At 50.2% G+C, this 17913-nt stretch overlaps 1 protein-coding gene across 4 annotated transcripts in view; it reads right to left on the bottom strand.

Moving 5' to 3' along the window:
• Positions 1-17913, bottom strand: part of ADAMTSL4 (ADAMTS like 4) — a 98225-nt gene that overhangs the window by 25717 nt on the left and 54595 nt on the right. For 3 of the 4 annotated variants that reach the window (XM_081840829.1, XM_081840828.1, XM_081840830.1), the window contains 3 exons: positions 10620-11338; positions 8359-9823; positions 2982-3084 (listed from right to left, as the gene is read on the bottom strand). In XM_081840829.1, the coding sequence (XP_081696955.1) occupies positions 2982-3084; positions 8359-9823; positions 10620-11338 (2287 nt within the window). The remainder of the gene's footprint in view (positions 1-2981; positions 3085-8358; positions 9824-10619; positions 11339-17913) is intronic. The other variant, XM_081840831.1, reaches the window with a different exon arrangement.

A 17913-nucleotide genomic window follows, 5' to 3' on the forward strand; every position in this document is an offset into this window, starting at 1 on the left:
ACTCTGAGCATGTCAAGAGTGCTCCCTTTTCTGACGCTGTCCTCCCAGGAGGAGGAGGACGTGAGGGAAGGGGCAGAGCACTGTGTTCCCTCGAGCTGGGTGAGAGCTGTTTGCTGCAAAAAAACAAAACAAAATCACAATATGTACTTTGATCTGACAAGTTGTGTATTTTTGGAAAAAGGGAAACGGACACAACTGCAGTCTTCTCCACAGCTGGCCAGCAGAGGGCGGTGGCATTCTGCCCACGCCACAAATCGCCCACAAATGTTTGGGGCACGGTTGGAGGGCGAAGACCCCAGGGATAAAGCAGATTCATGGGTGTGATGGGTGGAAGAGATAAGATATCATATAAAATCCTTGGCAATAATTAAATTTCTTTCTCTCACTCACACACACACACAAACACACTCCGTTCCAAGCCAGAAGAGAGGCCTTAAATCTCCCAGCATAAATACAGATTTTGGCCTCGGGCCACCAATGAGATCAGCTCAAAAAATGACACACGTGGGAAATGAGGGGGTGGCTGTTTGCCGTCCCCTTCCCCACCCGCCTCACTTTCCAAACTGGTTCCGGCACACCTTCCCCGAAAGGCAGAAATCCCACCGGTGAAGCTTCCTCTGCAGCGATGCAGGAAAACGGCAGCACCCGGCCTTTCATCGCCCTTTCAGTGTCCTGTGGCAAGGAGTTCCGCAGGCCCACAAGTAACGCAGCTTAAGCGGGAGGGTTTTGCAGAAAACGGGTCTGGAAACCCGGGAGACCCTTCTGGGCAGAATGGAAAGAGTGTGGCCTTTTTAAAATAATAATAATAATAATAATAATAATAATAATAATAATAATAATAATAAATCCTCAGTCCCCAGCTTCAAGGAGTTGCAAGCTTGGCTGCTCCCAAGCCTGGCATCGCCTGAGCTTCTTTTCCCTAAGCCTCGCCGTCCTTGCAGTGACCTCTCCAAATCTGCTTATGTAAGTGACAAATACCCACTGGCCCCATGCTGGTATAAATTGTTCATTAAAATAATAGGGATGGGGCTGAGAAAGAGGGGAAGAAACACTCCCTAACCCCCCCCCAGCTCCCTCCCTGAGATTGCTGGAGAGCTCAGCTGCTGTTTGCAGAGGTCAGATGGGGAGAAAAGTCACAGGCGGGCGGCGTATAAACCTTCGAGATCGCGCTTCTAGATTGCCAGGGATGTCTGGCATCCCACCCGACTGGCAGAGCCAAGATCTGCCGGCCGTAGCAAGCTGGACAAGGCAAAGGCCAGCTGTCCACTCAGGAGGGGAAGCCAAAACCCCAGAGAGAAAAGGCCCCCGTCATATGCTAAAAGGTGTGGGGTACCCATTTGTGCAACAACACAGCAACTCAGCTTCTCAAAGAAGCTGTTTCTGCTTTGAGAGCAAGCTCCTAGTCCTCAAGGCCGCAAAGGCACATGCGAAAGGGTACGGCATGTCTGATCCAGGTACATTGGATGCTGGATCTAAGCCAGGCCAATATAACAACAACAACAACAACAACAACAACAACAATTTATTATTTATACCCCGCCCATCTGGCTGGGTTTCCCCAGCCACTCTGGGCAGCTTCCAACAGAACACTAAATACAATAACCTATTAAACATTAAAAGCTTCCCTAAACAGGGCTGCAAAGACAAACCTAGACAGCATCTTAAAAAGCAGAGACATCACCTTGCCAACAAAGGTCCGTATAGTGAAAGCTCTGGTTTTCCCAGTAGTGATGTATGGAAGTGAGAGCTGGACCATAAAGAAGGCTAATCGCTGAAGAATTGATGCTTTTGAATTCTGGTGCTGGAGGAGACTCTTGAGAGTCCCATGGACTGCAAGAAGATCAAACCTCTCCATTCTGAAGGAATTCAGCCCCGAGTGCTCACTGGAAGGACAGATCCTGAAGCTGAGGCTCCAAGACTTTGGCCACCTCATGAGAAGAGAAGACTCCCTGGAAAAGACCCTGATGTTGGGAAAGATGGAGGGCACAAGGAGAAGGGGATGACGGAGGACAAGATGGTTGGATGGTGTTCTCGAAGCTACCAGCATGAGTTTGACCCAACTGTGGGAGGCAGTGGAAGACAGAAGGGCCTGGCGTGCTCTGGTCCAGGGGGTCACGAAGAGTCGGACACGACTAGACGACTAAACAACAACAACAAACAGGGCTGCCTTCAGATGTCTTCTAGATGTCAGGTACCGTAGTTGTTGTTCTCTTTGACATCTGGTGGGAGGGCGTTCCACAGGGCGGGCGCCACCACCGAGAAGGCCCTCTGCCTGGTTCCCTGTAACTTGGCTCCCCGCAGTGAGGGAACTGCCAGAAGGTCCTCGGAGCTGGACCTCAGTGTCCGGGCAAAACGATGGGGGTGGAGATGCTCCTTCAGGTATACTGGACCGAGGCCGTTTAGGGCTTTCAAGGTCAGCACCAGAACTTTGAATTGTGCTCAGAAACGTACTGGGAGCCAATGTAGGTCTTTCAAGGTGTTATGTGGTCCTGGCGGCAGCTCCCAGTCACCAGTCTAACTGCCGCATTCTGGATTAGTTGTAGTTTCCGGGTCACCTTCAAAGGTAGCCCCACGTAGAGCTCATGGCAGTAGTCCAAGCGGGAGATAACTAGAGCATGCGCCACTCTGGCGAGACAGTCTGCAGGTAGGGAGGGTCTCATCCTGCATACCAGATGGAGCTGGTAAACAGCTGCCCTGGACACAGAATATCTCAGAAGTGAGACTCACAAGATGACCAAAAAACCATTGAATTTTTTTCTGTGGTTCTCTCTCTCCTGCACCATGCAAACCATAGCAACAAAGCATTGAACAGCTGGAAGCATGTCTTCATGCACTGTGGGTCAACTGCGGAACTCACTGCCACAAGATGTACGGCCAGCTGGCCAGCTGTCAAAGGCAGCAGACCGACAGCTGGGGCAGTCACTCCCCACTGGAAAATAGGTTTGGGGCAACCTTAAAATTTGGAGAGGTGGGACCCTTACCGTCCGTGAAGGGCTCCCACTGGTACAGGCGTCCCATGAACTCCTGGTTGTTGTATGCCGCACACTGGACGGCCCGAGGATCAGGTCGATCGGGCGGGCACGGCTGCAGAAGGAAAAGGGGGAAGGCCGGGGGGGGGGGGCAGAGAGAGAGAGAGAGTGTCAGATAATTCCTGGATTTTAAAAAGATGAATTTGCAATATAGCAAAAACTCTTACTTCCCAGTTCGGAGAAAGGATGTAATTTGACACATTTGTGTACAGCCCTTACATTGCACTGTATCCCACATTACTCAGCGTAGACCCATTAAAATTGATGGACATGGCTAACGCAGGCCCATTGATTCCAGTGGGTCTTCTCCAAGTAGAAATGTGTTGGATTTTAGCCTCTGAGGGACACACACAAAACGAGACCTTCTTTCATCCATGTAATAATAATAATAATAATAATAATAATAATAATAATTTATTTATTTATTTATTTATTTATACCCCGCCCATCTGGCTGGGCCTCCCCAGCCACTCTGGGCGGCTTCCATAGAAAGCAAAAATACAGTAAAATATCACACGTTAAAAACTTCCCTGAACAGGGCTGCCTTAAGATGTCTTCTGAATGTCAGGTAGTTGTTTATCGCTTTGACATCTGGTGGGAGGGCGTTCCACAGGGCGGGCGCCACCACCGAGAAGGCCCTCTGCCTGGTTCCCTGTAGCTTTGCTTCTCGGAATGAGCGAACCGCCAGAAGGCCCTCGGCGCTGGACCTCAAAGTCACTTCCAAGCTCGAGAGGTGGTGGGGTTGCAGGCCCACCCCTCCCACGCACACGGGGGCTGGCTCTTAGCCCCCGCGAGAGAAGGGGAATCCTTGGGCGCATCACCGACCCGGCCAGCCAATCGGCGGGCCGGGGAGGCGTGGCCTTGTGTATTTAAAGCTGGCGCGCCCCGGGGACTGCCCTCTCTTCCCCGTTCCACCTGATCAGGTTTCCCATCCCACCTACCCTTAGGTTTAGCTAGCTCTGACCTTGCTATGGACTTCGGTTGGTCGCCACAAGGGGCCTGGTAGGAATTTTTCCACTTGGCAAATTTCCGGCCATTTGGTTTTTTCGCCTACCTCGCAGCAAACGTCACAACCTTTGCGGTATTGGCGGTTATGCATTGGCAGGGGTAATTGTTATGCAAATGAAGGGGGGAGGAAGCGCCATCAGTCCGGTAGAGTCCGGCAGAGGACTGCGGGGGCCGTTGCCCTGTCCGAAGTCTATGGAGGTGTGGGCCTAAGGCACGCCCCCGAGCGGTGACACCCAGGGGATCCTAGTTGGCGTACTTCAGCAGGACTCCCCTGGCTGGTGGTTAACCCTTCCCGGTCTCCATGCTGGGTAGTCGATAGGAACCAATGCCTAAGGCCAATACCTTTCAATTCCTGTAATCAATAAAGCTGTGGCCTTTTTATGCCCGACCTTGCACGGTAGGTCAAAGAGACAAAGAAACATAGAGGAAAGCAGGCCCAAGGGCATCCAATAAGCTTGGCGATCAAAGCAGGGATTCGAACTCGCATCCTCCAAGCCGCAAGGCCGCTCTGATTCTTGTCGGGAGGGGAGAAAGGAAATTAAGACCCTTGAAACCGGTTTTATCAGGTCAATGCATCCTAAGAACCTGTTCTAAGAGCAAATCCATTAATGGCTGTTGTCGGAACAGTCTTTGAAAACGTGGACGTTTTTGGTGTTTGGTTTCCCACCCGTCGTAAAAAGCACAAAAAAGCTGCCCTCGTACTAACGATAAAGGAAGTTTGGGAAATTAAGCAGGAAATTCAATCACGAGTTTATCTCCTGCTCACTTCAAAGGGCCGGTAACAATAGAGGCATTATCTACAGAGAAGCTGGACGCCCAAAGAGGTCATATAGGATTGGGGAGAAATATTTCCTTTCCGCCTCTTCCCAGTGCGTTAAAAGTGGTTTAAAAGAGGGGTTTGCTGTGTGTGGATAAACAGGTTGTGTAGGCTTTTGCGTAGATTCCAAAACCTGCTGGATCTGTTTGACCGGAGTCAAGAGCAGCTGAAAAGAAAATGAGAAAAATCTAGCAAATGATGCCCCTCTGGATCTCTTAAAAAAATAATCGCTTGCCTCCAGCCAAAGGTCATCTCTGAAAGATCATCACACACACACACACACACACACACTCCTTGCTCTAACCACTAGGCCTTCCAGAATGGCTCAAAGTTAGGAGTTGGATCCAGCAGTTAAAGAGGAAAGGGCCCAAGTGTGTTTAATTCCAAGTTGTACTTATTCATGGACAACCTTCCTCTTCTACAAATAATCCCCCCCCAACTTGAAGGCAGCTGTTCGTCTGGTCCCAACGGGCCAAACAGGAAAGCTTGGAAGCAGCCCCGCAAAACGCCCATGGCTCTAGTCCCTAAGAATTCGCCGGAGCCATCTCTCTGAACAAAGAGGTCTGTTTCCCATCACTGCTTTAAAACTCTTTGTTTACAAGACAAGTAAAAAACAGGAGACTGCACCGTACGTTTCTGAAAGTCTTAGGCTGTGTACGTACACCCCATACATTTCAAACACCCTCCCTAAAGAATACCGGGAACTGTAGTTCCCCCCAGACAGAGCTACAATCCCCAGCACCCTTTGCAAGCTACAGTTCCCAGGGTTCTTTGGGGGGTGGAAAGCGTGCTTTAAATGTGTGCTGGGTAGGTCCTCTTCATTAGCAAATAAACAACAGTTTGAGCACCAGCTTCTGAACTTGAGATGTAAGAAGCCCACTTAGCTGAATCAGGGCTGTTTTGCAGTAAAACACAACTAACAGGGTAAAATGCAATAGGAGGAATATCTATTCAACAACAACAACAACAACAACAACAATAATTTATTATTTATACCCCGCCCATCTCGCTGGGTTTCCCCAGCCACTCTGGGTGGCTTCCAACAAAACACTAAAATACAATAACCTATTAAACATTAAAAGCTTCCCTAAACAGGGCTGCCTTCAGATGTCTTCTAAAAGTTTATTTTTCTCGTTCACATCTGATGGGAGGGAGTTCCACAGGGCGGGCGCCACCACTGAGAAGGCCCTCTGCCTGGTTCCCTGTAACTTGGCTTCTCACAGACAGGGAACAGCCAGAAGGCCCTCAGCACTGGACCTCAGTGTCCGGGCAGAACAATTAAATTTAAACCCCTTAATTCTAGCCTCCTGATAACTTTGCTGCTAACCCCCTCCACTCCTTTCAAGTGTCTCTTCAACCCTGCTACTTCCGATCCATTCTGCTAATTTTTTGGGCACACCACCAGACCGTAAGAATGATAAAACGAGTCTTGGCAGACCACGTAATGATTTTTTCCCCCTGCCTCTTGTACCGATCGCAATGCGCTGCGCTAGATGCTGTGCAATTTGGGGTTGCATTTTTATTGCTTCCTGGATATCGTACTTTTGTTTACAGTGGTACCTCGGTTTCCGAACGTCGACGAGTGTTTCGGTTTTCTAACGCCATAAACCCAGAAGTAAGCCACCCCCACCGTTCTACCTGGACGCTGAGGTCCAGTGCCGAGGGCCTTCTGGCGGTTCCCTCACTCCAAGAAGTAAAGTTACAGGGAACCAGGCAGAGGGCCTTCTCAGTGGTGGCGCCCGCCCTGTGGAACACCCTCCCATCAGATGTCAAAGAGAACAACTACTACCAGACTTTTAGAAGACATCTTAAGGCAGCCTTGTTTAGGGAAGCTTTTAATGTTTGGTGCATTACTGTATTTTAAGATTTTGTTGAAAGCCGCCCAGAGTGGCTGGGGAAGCCCGGCCAGATGGGCAGGGTATAAATAATATATTATTGTTATTGTTACAGATAGGTAGCCGTGTTGGTCTGCCATGGTCAAAACAAAATAAAAAAAATTCCTTCCAGTAGCACCTTAAAGACCAACTGAGTTAGTTCTAGGTATGAGCTTTCGTGTGCATGCACACTTCTTCAGATACACTGAAACAGAAGTCACCGGACCTTTCTATATAGTGAGAAGGTGGGGAGGGGTATTACTCAGAAGGGTGGTGGGAATGGGTGATTGGCAGATAGCTGCGATGAGCCTGTTGACGACTCTTAACGACTGCAATAGGTCTAACAGGAAAAAGCAAGGGGTGAGAAGGTGAAAAATGGCTTTGTCATGTATAATGAGATAAGAATCCAATGTCTTTATTCAAACCAGGTCTCTCCATAGTTTTAAGTTTGGTGATAAGTTGCAATTCAGCAGCTTCTCTTTCCAGTCTATTTCTGAAATTCCTTTGTAATAGAACAGCTACTTTGAGATCTTGTATAGAATGTCCTGGGAGATTGAAGTGTTCTCCTACTGGTTTTTCTGTCTTGTGGTTCCTGATGTCGGATTTATGTCCATTTATTCTTTGGCGTATTGTTATTGTTATTAATGCTTCGGTTTTCGAACACGCCTCGGAAGTTGAACATGCAATGCAGCTTCCGTACTGAAGCTTCCATGTTAAGTTTTCGGTTTTCGAACGTATTGGAACTCGAACGGTCTTCCGGAGCAGATTACGTTTGAAAACTGAGGTCTCACTGTACAGCAATTTGAAGTCCGAGGAATTCAAACTGCAATACAGCAAAGCACAATGCAAGGAATATACACCCGTGAATTAAAATTAAGCTCCTTTCATTCTCGAGTCCTGTCTACGCTGTTGATCCTCTCCACTCCTTTCAAACAGCTCCTACATCTGTTGCTTCTGTTCCATTGCTGCTCACTTTCTGGGTGGACCAAACAATTTAAAGAAGGATGGAGCCGCCTCTGCTCACAGCTACTGCTGCCCTGTTCTTCAGGCATGTCAAAGGCCACCCAAATAATAATAATAATAATAATAATAATAACAACAACAATAATTTATTTGTACCCCGCCCATCTGGCTGGGTTTCTCCAGCCACTCTGGGCAGCTTCCAACAAAGATTAAAGGTAAAGGGACCCCTGACCATTAGCTCCAGTCATGGCTGACTCTGGGGTTGTGGCGCTCATCTCGCTTTACTGGCCGAGGGAGCCGGAGTACAGCTTCCGGGTCATGTGGCCAGCATGACTAAGCCGCTTCTGGCGAACCAGAGCAGCGCACAGAAACGCTGTTTACCTTCCCGCCGGAGCGGTACCTATTTATCTACTTGCACTTTGACGTGCTATCAAACTGCTAGGTTGGCAGGAGCAGGGACCGAGCAACGGGAGCTCACCCCGTCGCAGGGATTCGAACCGCCGACCTTCTAATCGGCAAGTCCTAGGCTCTGTGGTTTAACCCACAGCGCCACCCGCATCTCCAACAAAGATTAAAAATACATTAAAATGAAGCACGCAGGCCAATGGTGGACCACAATTGGGGAGCCCCTGCTATAGGGCGGGAAAACCCCACCCCGATCTCTTACCTCTTGCCTGCAAGCCTTGAACTGCTTGCTCTCCCCTTCGCAGTGGAAGGTCTCGGTGCCAGGATAGTAGAGGTTCCACTGTGGCACTTCGCCACCCGGGCGCACCCCTCCTGGCTGCCCCCTGGCGTGGAACTGAACAGGGTTGCCCCGGTGCAGCAGCCAAATGTCCGGCTCCGCAGGACGAGGAGCCACGGGCTGGTCCACAAAGAGGCTGTGTGACGACCGCCTGCCCTGGCCGCCCGCCTGGTGCTCGTTCTGCCTCTGGTTCCGCGACCGGGATTGCCCGTGGGGCGGGCGGTTCGCGTGTCCCGCCCCATCAGGCTGTGCCACGGAGCTGCTCTCCGGGCGGCGGGGCAGCTCCTGCGTGGCCCGGTGGCTCTTGCCCGCTCCGGGCCCCTTCCTCTTGGCAGCAGAGCCGTTGTTTCTGAGGACGTGGTGGGTCAGCCGCAGCTCCCCCTGCGCATGGGGAAGGGGGCTGCCAGCCACGGAGGGCCCCTGGGAGGAGGAATGCGTCACGGCCACTGTGGGGTGGCCGCCTCCCTCTCCGTCACTGCCTGACGTGGGGATCGAGCCGCCCGTGGAACTCTCTGCCACTTCAGGCGTCTCGTGGGGACTTGCAGAGGATTCTGGGAGATGCTTCTCTTGGGACCTTGCAGAGGATTCTGGGAGACGCTTATCGTGGGGACTTGCAGAGGATTCTGGGAGACGCTTCTCCTGGGGCCTTGCAGAGGATTCTGGGAGACGCTTCTCGTGGCGACTTGCAGGGGATTCTGGGAGACGCTTGTCGTGGGGCCTTGCAGAGGATTCTGGGAGACGCTTGACGTGGGAACTTGCAGAGGATTCTGGGAGACGCTTCTCGTGGGACCTTGCAGAGGATTCTGGGAGATGCTGGTTTCCCGAAGGTGCTGTGGCGCCCCCTGCCTGTTGAGCCTCGCCGTGCGACCCTGCAGAGCTTGCTGCTGCCTTCCCACGATGCTCTGCTTCCCCCGAAGATTCGCTCTTCTGCGGCGTGGCCGTACCCGGTTCCGTGGGCTGCTCTGTGTCCGCCATGCCCCCTCCATTTGCCATATGCCCATGACCCTCTGAGTGGCCATGCCCCAAATGGCTCTGCACCCTCTCACCAGCCTGTGCGTGGGGCTGGGCAGCAGCGTCCGCCAGCAGAGGCTGTTTTGGCTTCAGGGGGGTCCTGGGTTCGGCCCTGGAGTTCACGGGCCCCTTCTCCCGGCCAGTTTCCTCCTGCTCCTCTTCCTCGCGGGAGGAAGAGCGGACAGCTTTACGCCTCTGTTTTTTCGAAGGTGGTGGAGGAGGAGGGGGAGGCGGGGATGGGGGCTCCCCGCCTCTGCCCCCGTGGTGCCTCTTGAATCGGGGCTGGGTCCCCTCGGCCAAGTCTGTGTGGAGGGGCAAGGCAAACGGCAGCTTCCCATAGCCGTACTTGCCTGGCTTGATCGCCTCTCGAACCCGGGACCTGAGGGGGCAAAGTGCCACAATGTGAATTTGAAACCAAACAAAGCCCTGTGTTGCAAAGAGAACGTCAGCAATGTCTAGGCAACACGATGACCATGTACATACGCAATAGACAATCTTCAGAGAATTCCTTAAAACCATAAAAGTACAAAATGAAATCTTTAGTCTAAAAGTCTCTGAAAATCTTTAAATGAGTGAGGTACCAGACTTTGTATGATGAAAGGCAAGCTGTGAAGCTTTGTATATTCAGCAAATATGATGTCCAACACTGATTCCCGATATTGACTACTGTTTCATAGAATTCTTCGTCAATGTGGTGGGAGGATATAGAATTGCTTCATAAACCCATCTTATGTGACTACATTATTACATGAGCACTGTTCCACAGCATTTGGTATTTTCATTTATATACATTCACTCGAAATATCCGGAATCACTGTTCAGCGTTGGGCATCATATTTGCTGATGCATACAGGCTCTGCTCAGCGCTCCCTTTAAAGAATATTTCTTTTCTTGCATTCCCCCTCCAAAAACTAGGTGCGTCTTATGGTCAGGTGCGTCTTATGGAGCAAAAATACGGTAACTGGTCCCCACATGGTGGGTTTTTTGAGATGCTCAGAGGAAATCTGATTGGTTCCTACAAACGCTGTGTTAAAAGTTCTTTTGTTAATAAAAGGGACCTGGGCCAGGGTGTGACAGATTATGATCCGCACTTCCTCCCAGAGTCTTGCTGGCCAAGCCTTGTATTTTGTTTTAATCAGGGTCCAGGCCCACCCTAAACCAGACCCCAAACTCACCTCCGGGCCACCTGCGACTCCGGCGTAGGAGAAGCAGCCCAGCTGCGGCGGTCACCGTCCCCTTGACCACTGTGGCGCGGCCAGTCGGGACTCAAGCCCGCCTCAGGACTGTCTCTCCTCAGGGGTTTGAACAAGGGGATGGCGTCCCGAACGGGGGTCCGGGCGGCTGCGCTGTGCCTGAAGGGCTGGTTGGGGGTCCGGCGAGATTCCTGGTTCCCCTGATGCCTCGGCAGGTGGACCCCAGCCTCCTGCGCGGGAGCAGGGTCCCTCCGGCGGCCATGCTGGGGCGCAACGGCGTCTCGCGAGGGCAGTTCCTCGGCCGGGAGTGCCTGGTGGCGGGTGTGGCGGTTCTGGGGTCCGAGGCGTGAGGCGCGAGGCGGCTGGGCCTGGCCGTGGAGGGTCAGCGCTGAGCCGTGGAAGGGCAGACCTGGCCTGGCACTGCCCTCGGTGTGCAGAGGGTAGGATGGCCGGCCCGGGTAAGGGCTAGCGGGCCGGTTCTCGTGGGCCTGCGGAGGGTACAGCGGCTGCGGGGCCAGCTCCGGCCGGCCGGCCCAGGGGATGCGCTGGTACGGGGACTGGCACGCCCGAGTCCTTTCCATGACCCCCAGGCCGCAGGGCTGCGAGCAGGCTGACCACGAAGCCCAGGCGCTCCACAGGCCGGGCACCCGGCTCCCGGGGCCGTCGTCCTCAGCAGCCTGGCGAGGTCTCCTACGGGGAACCTGAGGGTGGAAGAGGGTGGAAGAAGCAGGGAGACATCGTCAGTGGGGTGGCCCTTGCCGGGACCGGGACCCGCCACCCGTTGCCACCCGTTGCCCCTTCTCCACGTACATAAGAAGAGCCTGAGATGGAAAAAGACAAAATCCCGGCCAGAGAAGAATGGCAGTTTAAGTTTTTGTTTTCCTCCCCAAAATTTTTTATTCATTTTATAACACAACTAAACAACACAAACAGAAAAAACAAACAATACAAACAAATCCTTGTCGTATCCTAACATTGTTAGGTGGGCTTCCCCAAGTCCCCCCATCTGGTTTTCATTTTACCTCATCTTTAGCAGTTTACATATATCATAATTTCTAACCTTTTTTTAACCATACTTACTTTTACCATAAAAATCAACTACCATACTTTCAGAAGACATCTGAAGGCAGCCCTGTTTAGGGAAGCTTTTAATGCATTACTGGATTTTAAAATTTGGTTGGAAGCTGCCCAGAGTGGCTGGGGAGGCCTGGCCAGATGGGCAGGGTATAAGTAATAAATAATAATAAATTATTATTATTATTATTATTATTATTATTATTATTATTATTCTGGCCAAGTGATCTCCCTCAGGTCCAAATCCAGTACTCTAACCATTGCACCACACCACTCTGTACAAAAACCCCCCCAATCATGTTCCTATAACTTTCGCCTTGCTGGGAAGGAAGGGAAAGGGTCTCTGCCTTTTCCCGATCCGAATTGGCTACCCGCTTGCCAGAATTATTTCCTCCCTGTTCCAAACAGACACAGAAAGAACTGTCCTGGGTGCCAGGAGATCCTTCCCAGCTGCTGACCGTCTGACCGGGTAGCTGGTTTCCTCCCTCGCTGGGCGAGGGCGTCGCGGATGCACAGAGCTGGAGAGGTCTGGACAGGGCACATTTTTCAGCCAAAAAAGGAAATTATTAATAATGTGTAAAGGCTGGTCTGCTCTATAACCCAAATCCTTGGCACTGTGGGGTGGGGACTAAGTCGTGGGGAGAGATAGCGCTGGGGTGGAAGATAACAGAGGCACCAGTCCGTCGGGCGAAAGGGAACCCGGGTTGCTTTTGCTCTAAAAGGCACTCAAAAGGATTGTGGGTTATTTGCCGGTGGAGTACAGGGTCAGGTTTAAGGTGCTGGTTTTGACTTTTAAAGCCCTAGGACCCATGAGACCGCCTCTCCTGGTCTGCCCCACAGAGGACCTTAAGGTCCACAAATGACAACATTTTGGAGGTCCCAAGTCGCAAGGTGCTTAGATTGGTCTCAACTAGGGCCAGGGCCTTTTCAGCGCTGGCCCCGACTTGGTGGAACGCTCTGTTGCAAGAGACCAGGGCCCTGCGGGACTTGACATCTTTCCGCAGGGCCTGCAAGACAGAGCTGTTCCGCTTGGCCTTTGGTTTGGACTCAGTCTGACCCTTACGTTTTCCCCTCCCCTTATGGTTTTGATCTATGGGCTACTTTTAAAATGAGGCTGCATTTAAAATTGCATTTTAACCTGTATTTTAAATCGGGTTGCCCCTCACATTATGTTTCTATTATAATTTTACTGGTGTTAGCCACCCTGAGCCCGGCTCTGGCCGAGGAGGGCAGAGTATAAATAAAATTTATTATGATTATTATTATTGCCTCCACAATTGGCTTTCAGAGGTAGACTTCCACTGAATGTGGAGGTTCAGATGGACCAATCAGGCTCTTGCAGGTGGCTGCTGCCTGTCGGGACTGGGGAGAGGGCAAAGGTCAGGGAGTCCAACAGTTAGGGGGCGCCACAACTAATGACACTCAGAGTCAAGTAATTTCGATTTTTGAGGGAGTTGGGTATGTTTAGCCAGGCGAAGAAAAGACAGACAGGGGAATGGACTTCCTTCTTTATTTAAGATCTGAGGAATGAGATCATCACTCCACTCTTACTTACCATCTTTCTTTTAGCAGATCAAAATGATCAGATAACAGCAAAGGTTGCTAGGTTTATTGAGGGTGCAATCAGATTAAGGGCCACTATCTGAACGATAATCTTGGTAATTTGATTGCTCTTTTTACCCATTGTTGTCTTTTTAATTGTATATATTGCTTGTTTTATGTTGCTATAAAGTAAAGGTAAGGGGACCACAGACCATTAGGTCCAGTCATGGACGAATCTGGGGTTGCGGCGCTCATCTCGCTTTAGTGGCCGAGGGAGCCGGCGTACAGCTTCTGGGTCATGTGGCCAGCATGACTAAGCCGCTTCTGGCAAACCAGAGCAGCGCACGGAAATGCCGTTTACCTTCCCGCTGGAGCGGTACCTATTTATCTACTTGCACTTTGACGTGCTTTCGAGCTGCTAGGTTGGCAGGAGCAGGGACCGAGCAACGGGAGCTCACCCCATCACGGGGATTCGAACCGCCAACCTTCTGATCGGCAAATCCTAGGCTCAGTGGTTTAACCCACAGCGCCACCCGTGTCCGTTGGCTAACGCGAGTAAAGTTTATCTATCTATCTATCTTCCTTGGGAAGTGATGGACTTTTCTTCACTTGCTAGTATGTTTCCGAGCACAATTCAAAGGGTTGGTGCTGACCTTTAAAGCCCTAAATGGCCTCAGTCCAGTATATCTGAAGGAGCGTCTCCACCTCCATCGTTCTGCCTGGACACTGAGGTCCAGCTCCGAGGGCCTTCTCGTGGTTCCCTCGCTGTGAGAAGCCAAGTTACAGGGAACCAGGCAGAGGGCCTTCTCGGTGGTGGCACCCACCCTGTGGAACGAACTCCCATCAGATGTCAAAGAGAACAACAACTACCAGACTTTTAGAAGACATCTGAAGGCAGCTCTGTGTAGGGAAGCTTTTAATATTTAACAGACCATTGTATTTTAATATTTTGTTAGAAGCCACCCAGAGTGGCTGGGGAAACCCAGCCAGATGGGCAGGGTATTAATAATAATAATAATAATAATAATAATAATAATAATAATAATAATAAATCATCAGAGGTTGGGTGGTAGTTTTTCGAGGGTTCTTTAGTCATGGTTCCTGCATTGTCCGGGGTTGGACTAGATGATCCCATGGGATCCCACCCGACTGTGGTTCTGTGATTCTAAATTCCCATCCTGCTCTCTGCTGAGTTCTGCAAGGGGTGACACTGAGATTGAGGAGGAAGCTGAGAGGCAGGGCCAGCGTCACCCAAACTGGTTGTAAGAAATAGGAAACTGAGGCTGCACCCTGAACCAGAAGCTGGCTTTTAGAGAGGGAGTCAAGAAGGTTATCAATGGCTAGCAGCCATTAATAGGCTTCTCCTCCTCTATGAATCCGTCCCCTCTTTTTTTAAAGCCGACCACATTCGCATCCGTCACTGTCCTGCAGGAGTTAGTTCCACAGTTTAACGAAATAAACAGGGAATCACTGGCAACCTGAGATAATTCTAACTGGAGTTTATGGGGATGACTACCAGGAACGTTAATAATAAAAATAATAATTTCATTATCTATACCCCACCCATCTGGCTGGGTTTTCCCAGCCACTCTAGGCGGCTTACAGCAAAATATAAAAACATAATAAAACACCATGCATTAAAAACTTCCCGATACGTTCTGCATGCCAAACAGGCACTCTGCCTCAGACCTACAAAGACGGCAGGCTGTAATAATAATAATAATAATAATAATAATAATAATAATAATAATAAATTTTATTTATACCCTGCTCTCCCCAGCCAAGACCAGGCTCAGGGCTGCTAACACCAAATATAAAACAGATTGATTGAAATACAACTTAAAAACAAGATTAAAATACAACATTAAAATGCAGCCTCATTTCAGCAGAAACTCAAGAACTTTTTTGGGGATGAAAACGTCAAGTCTTCACCAAGGCTAACTATCCAGACCGGTCCTACGTGGGCCAGAAAAAAGCCAGGGAAGTCCCCAAGTAGGGTTATCACTCAGCTGTGAGCCTGTGTCTGTAAAAATCAGAATATCAACAGTCTACTTTACAGGTTTGTTGTACAGATAGTAATTTCCTATGTGAAAAAATAAAATAAAAAATTAAGAGGTGATGATTGACCCCAAGCACAAGGAGAAAGGACTTTCCACCTCTGGCTGGAATAATTCCCCGTTCTGATTCCACCAGCGATCCGCATTAGAAGGGCCTTTGGGGGCTAATTTCCCCTGCTTTCCATTTCGTCCGTGATGCAACACCCCAAACCACCGCCTTCCAGGGTCTCCGTCTAAAGTTACAAAATCAACATCTAGAAAATTGAGCCCAGATGCTCAATGCACGCCGGTCCAAGCTGATGTAGCGCATATGACCCAGAGAGAAATAAACTGAGACATTTCTTTTCACGCCGACCGGAGAGAAGGGTCTTTCATTTCAACAACCTCTCGCTTTGTTCCCCTTCCGAAGAAGGCGGCCTTATTTCACGAGCGACAAATCCGGCAGGCGGCAGACGTCCCTGGGGAGTCAGTTTGGGGAAAGCTTTGCCCATTCTGCACTTCTAGAGAGGAGGAGGGAAAGCACCACAGAGCAGGGGGACAAAACCTCTCTGCTTCGTTCGATTCGAATCATACGCTGTTTTTGTTCAGTTTCCCTCTCCAAAGTGTTATCGGGATTTATTCTGTCTCTGGACTACCCCTGTGTTATTTAAGTGCTAGCATCCTCCAGATGTTGCTGTGCTACAGTTCCCATCACCCTTGACCCCGGTTGGCCCCCACTGGCTTGCTAAGGGCTGGAATCCAGAAACATCTGGAGGGCTCAGAATCCGCACCCGTGGCTTGCATATACATCTCCCCCCTTCAGCCTGACCACCTCCAGATTTTATTGGATTCCAGTTCCCACCTGGTAAGGGACGCGGGTGGTGCTGTGGGTTAAACCACAGAGCCTAGGGCTTGCCGATCAGAAGGTCGGGGGTTTGAATCCCCGCGACGGGGTGAGCTCCCATTGCTCGGTCCCAGCTTCTGCCAACCTAGCAGTTCGAAAGCACGTCAAAGTGCAAGTAGATAAATAGGTTCCACTCCGGTGGGAAGGTAAACGGCGTTTCCGTGTGCTGCTCTGGTTCGCCAGAAGCGGCTTAGTCCTGCTGGCCACATGACCCGGAAGCTGTATGCCGGCTCTCTTGGCCAATAAAGCGAGATGAGCGCCGCAACCCCAGAGTCGGTCACGACTGGACCTAATGGTCAGGGTCCCTTTACCTTTAGTTCCCACCTGGAGGGTCACAGGTGTCCCTCATTCCTGTTGTAGAAAAGAAAGAAACCAATTTTGGGAGTGGGGTGGTGACAGAATTATAGGATATATAGAATATCCTTCGAACCAGATGCTATATTCCTTGGACTTTTTAAAGATACAGTTAATCCGAAGGATAAAGACATGGTCAGGAGCGTGCCGATCGACGCCAAAGTCACGCCAACGGTTATCAGCTGTCTCGCAGAAAGCGTGGGCCACAATAATAATTTTCAAAAGGACAGGTTGATTTATTACGCACATGTATTTAAAAGGTTAAATTGGAAATGAAAGGATGGAACAAATCTTGTGATTCTTTTTGGATTCTGTTTTTAGACAGCCATTAATCAAGATTGTCATATTTATATTGCGGAAAGTATGTATATATTAGGGGGCTGCTCGCTCCACCGGCCAACCCTACACCAGCCCCACATTAACTCCCTAGCGTTTGCTTCCCACGCTGGGGAAGCCCAGCCAGATGGGCGGGGTATATTATTATTGTTATTGTTATTATTATTCAGCTCCTAAGATGCCCTTTGACTTTCTTAACCACACCTGAATAAGGCAGATTCCATGCTAGAGTTCATTAGGAAACGAATCAAAATCAAAACTGCCACTATCATAAGGCCATTATACAAAGGGATGGTAGGACTGCATTTTGAGGACAGTTCTGGTCGCCTCACTCAGTGGCATAGCGTGGGGGGTGCAGGGGGGGCCGGCCGCACCGGGCGCAACATCTGGGGGTTAGGGTTAGGGGGCGCAAATCCACGGGTTAGGGGGCGCAAATCTACGGGTTAGGGGGTGCAAATTACTTGCCTTGCCCCAGGTGCTGACAACCCACGCTACGCCACTGGCCTCGCTTGAAAAAGGATATTGTAGAGCTGGAAAAGGTTCAGTTCAGAAAAGGGCTAGCAAAATGATCAAGGAGGTGGAGCCGCCGCTGATACGCATTGCTCAGTTCAGTATTTCTTATTCACGAACATTATCCTCACACTGTTAAAAGTGCAGGGCTCCTTAGGTCAGCTATGATCTTCACAACTGAGTTGTCCAGATAGGTCTGGAATATGTCCATTTCACAGGTTAAGGGGATGAGGCTAAAGGCTGATAATGCTCAGGATTTGCTTGCTTGTAAGCTTTTATGGTTTGAAGCTCAACATCAAAAAAACAAAGATCATGGCCACTGGGCCCATCACCTCCTGGCAAATAGAAGCAGAAGAAATGGAGGCAGTGAGAGATTTTACTTTCTTGGGCTCCATGATCACTGCAGATGGTGACAGCAGTCATGAAATTAAAAGACACCTGTTTCTTGGGAGAAAAGCAATGACAAACCTAGACAGCATCTTAAAAAGTAGAGACATCACCCTGCCAACAAAGGTCCGTA

The sequence above is a fragment of the Podarcis erhardii genome, assembly GCF_964252035.2.
Source record: "Podarcis erhardii genome assembly, chromosome: 15".
NCBI lineage: Eukaryota > Metazoa > Chordata > Lepidosauria > Squamata > Lacertidae > Podarcis > Podarcis erhardii.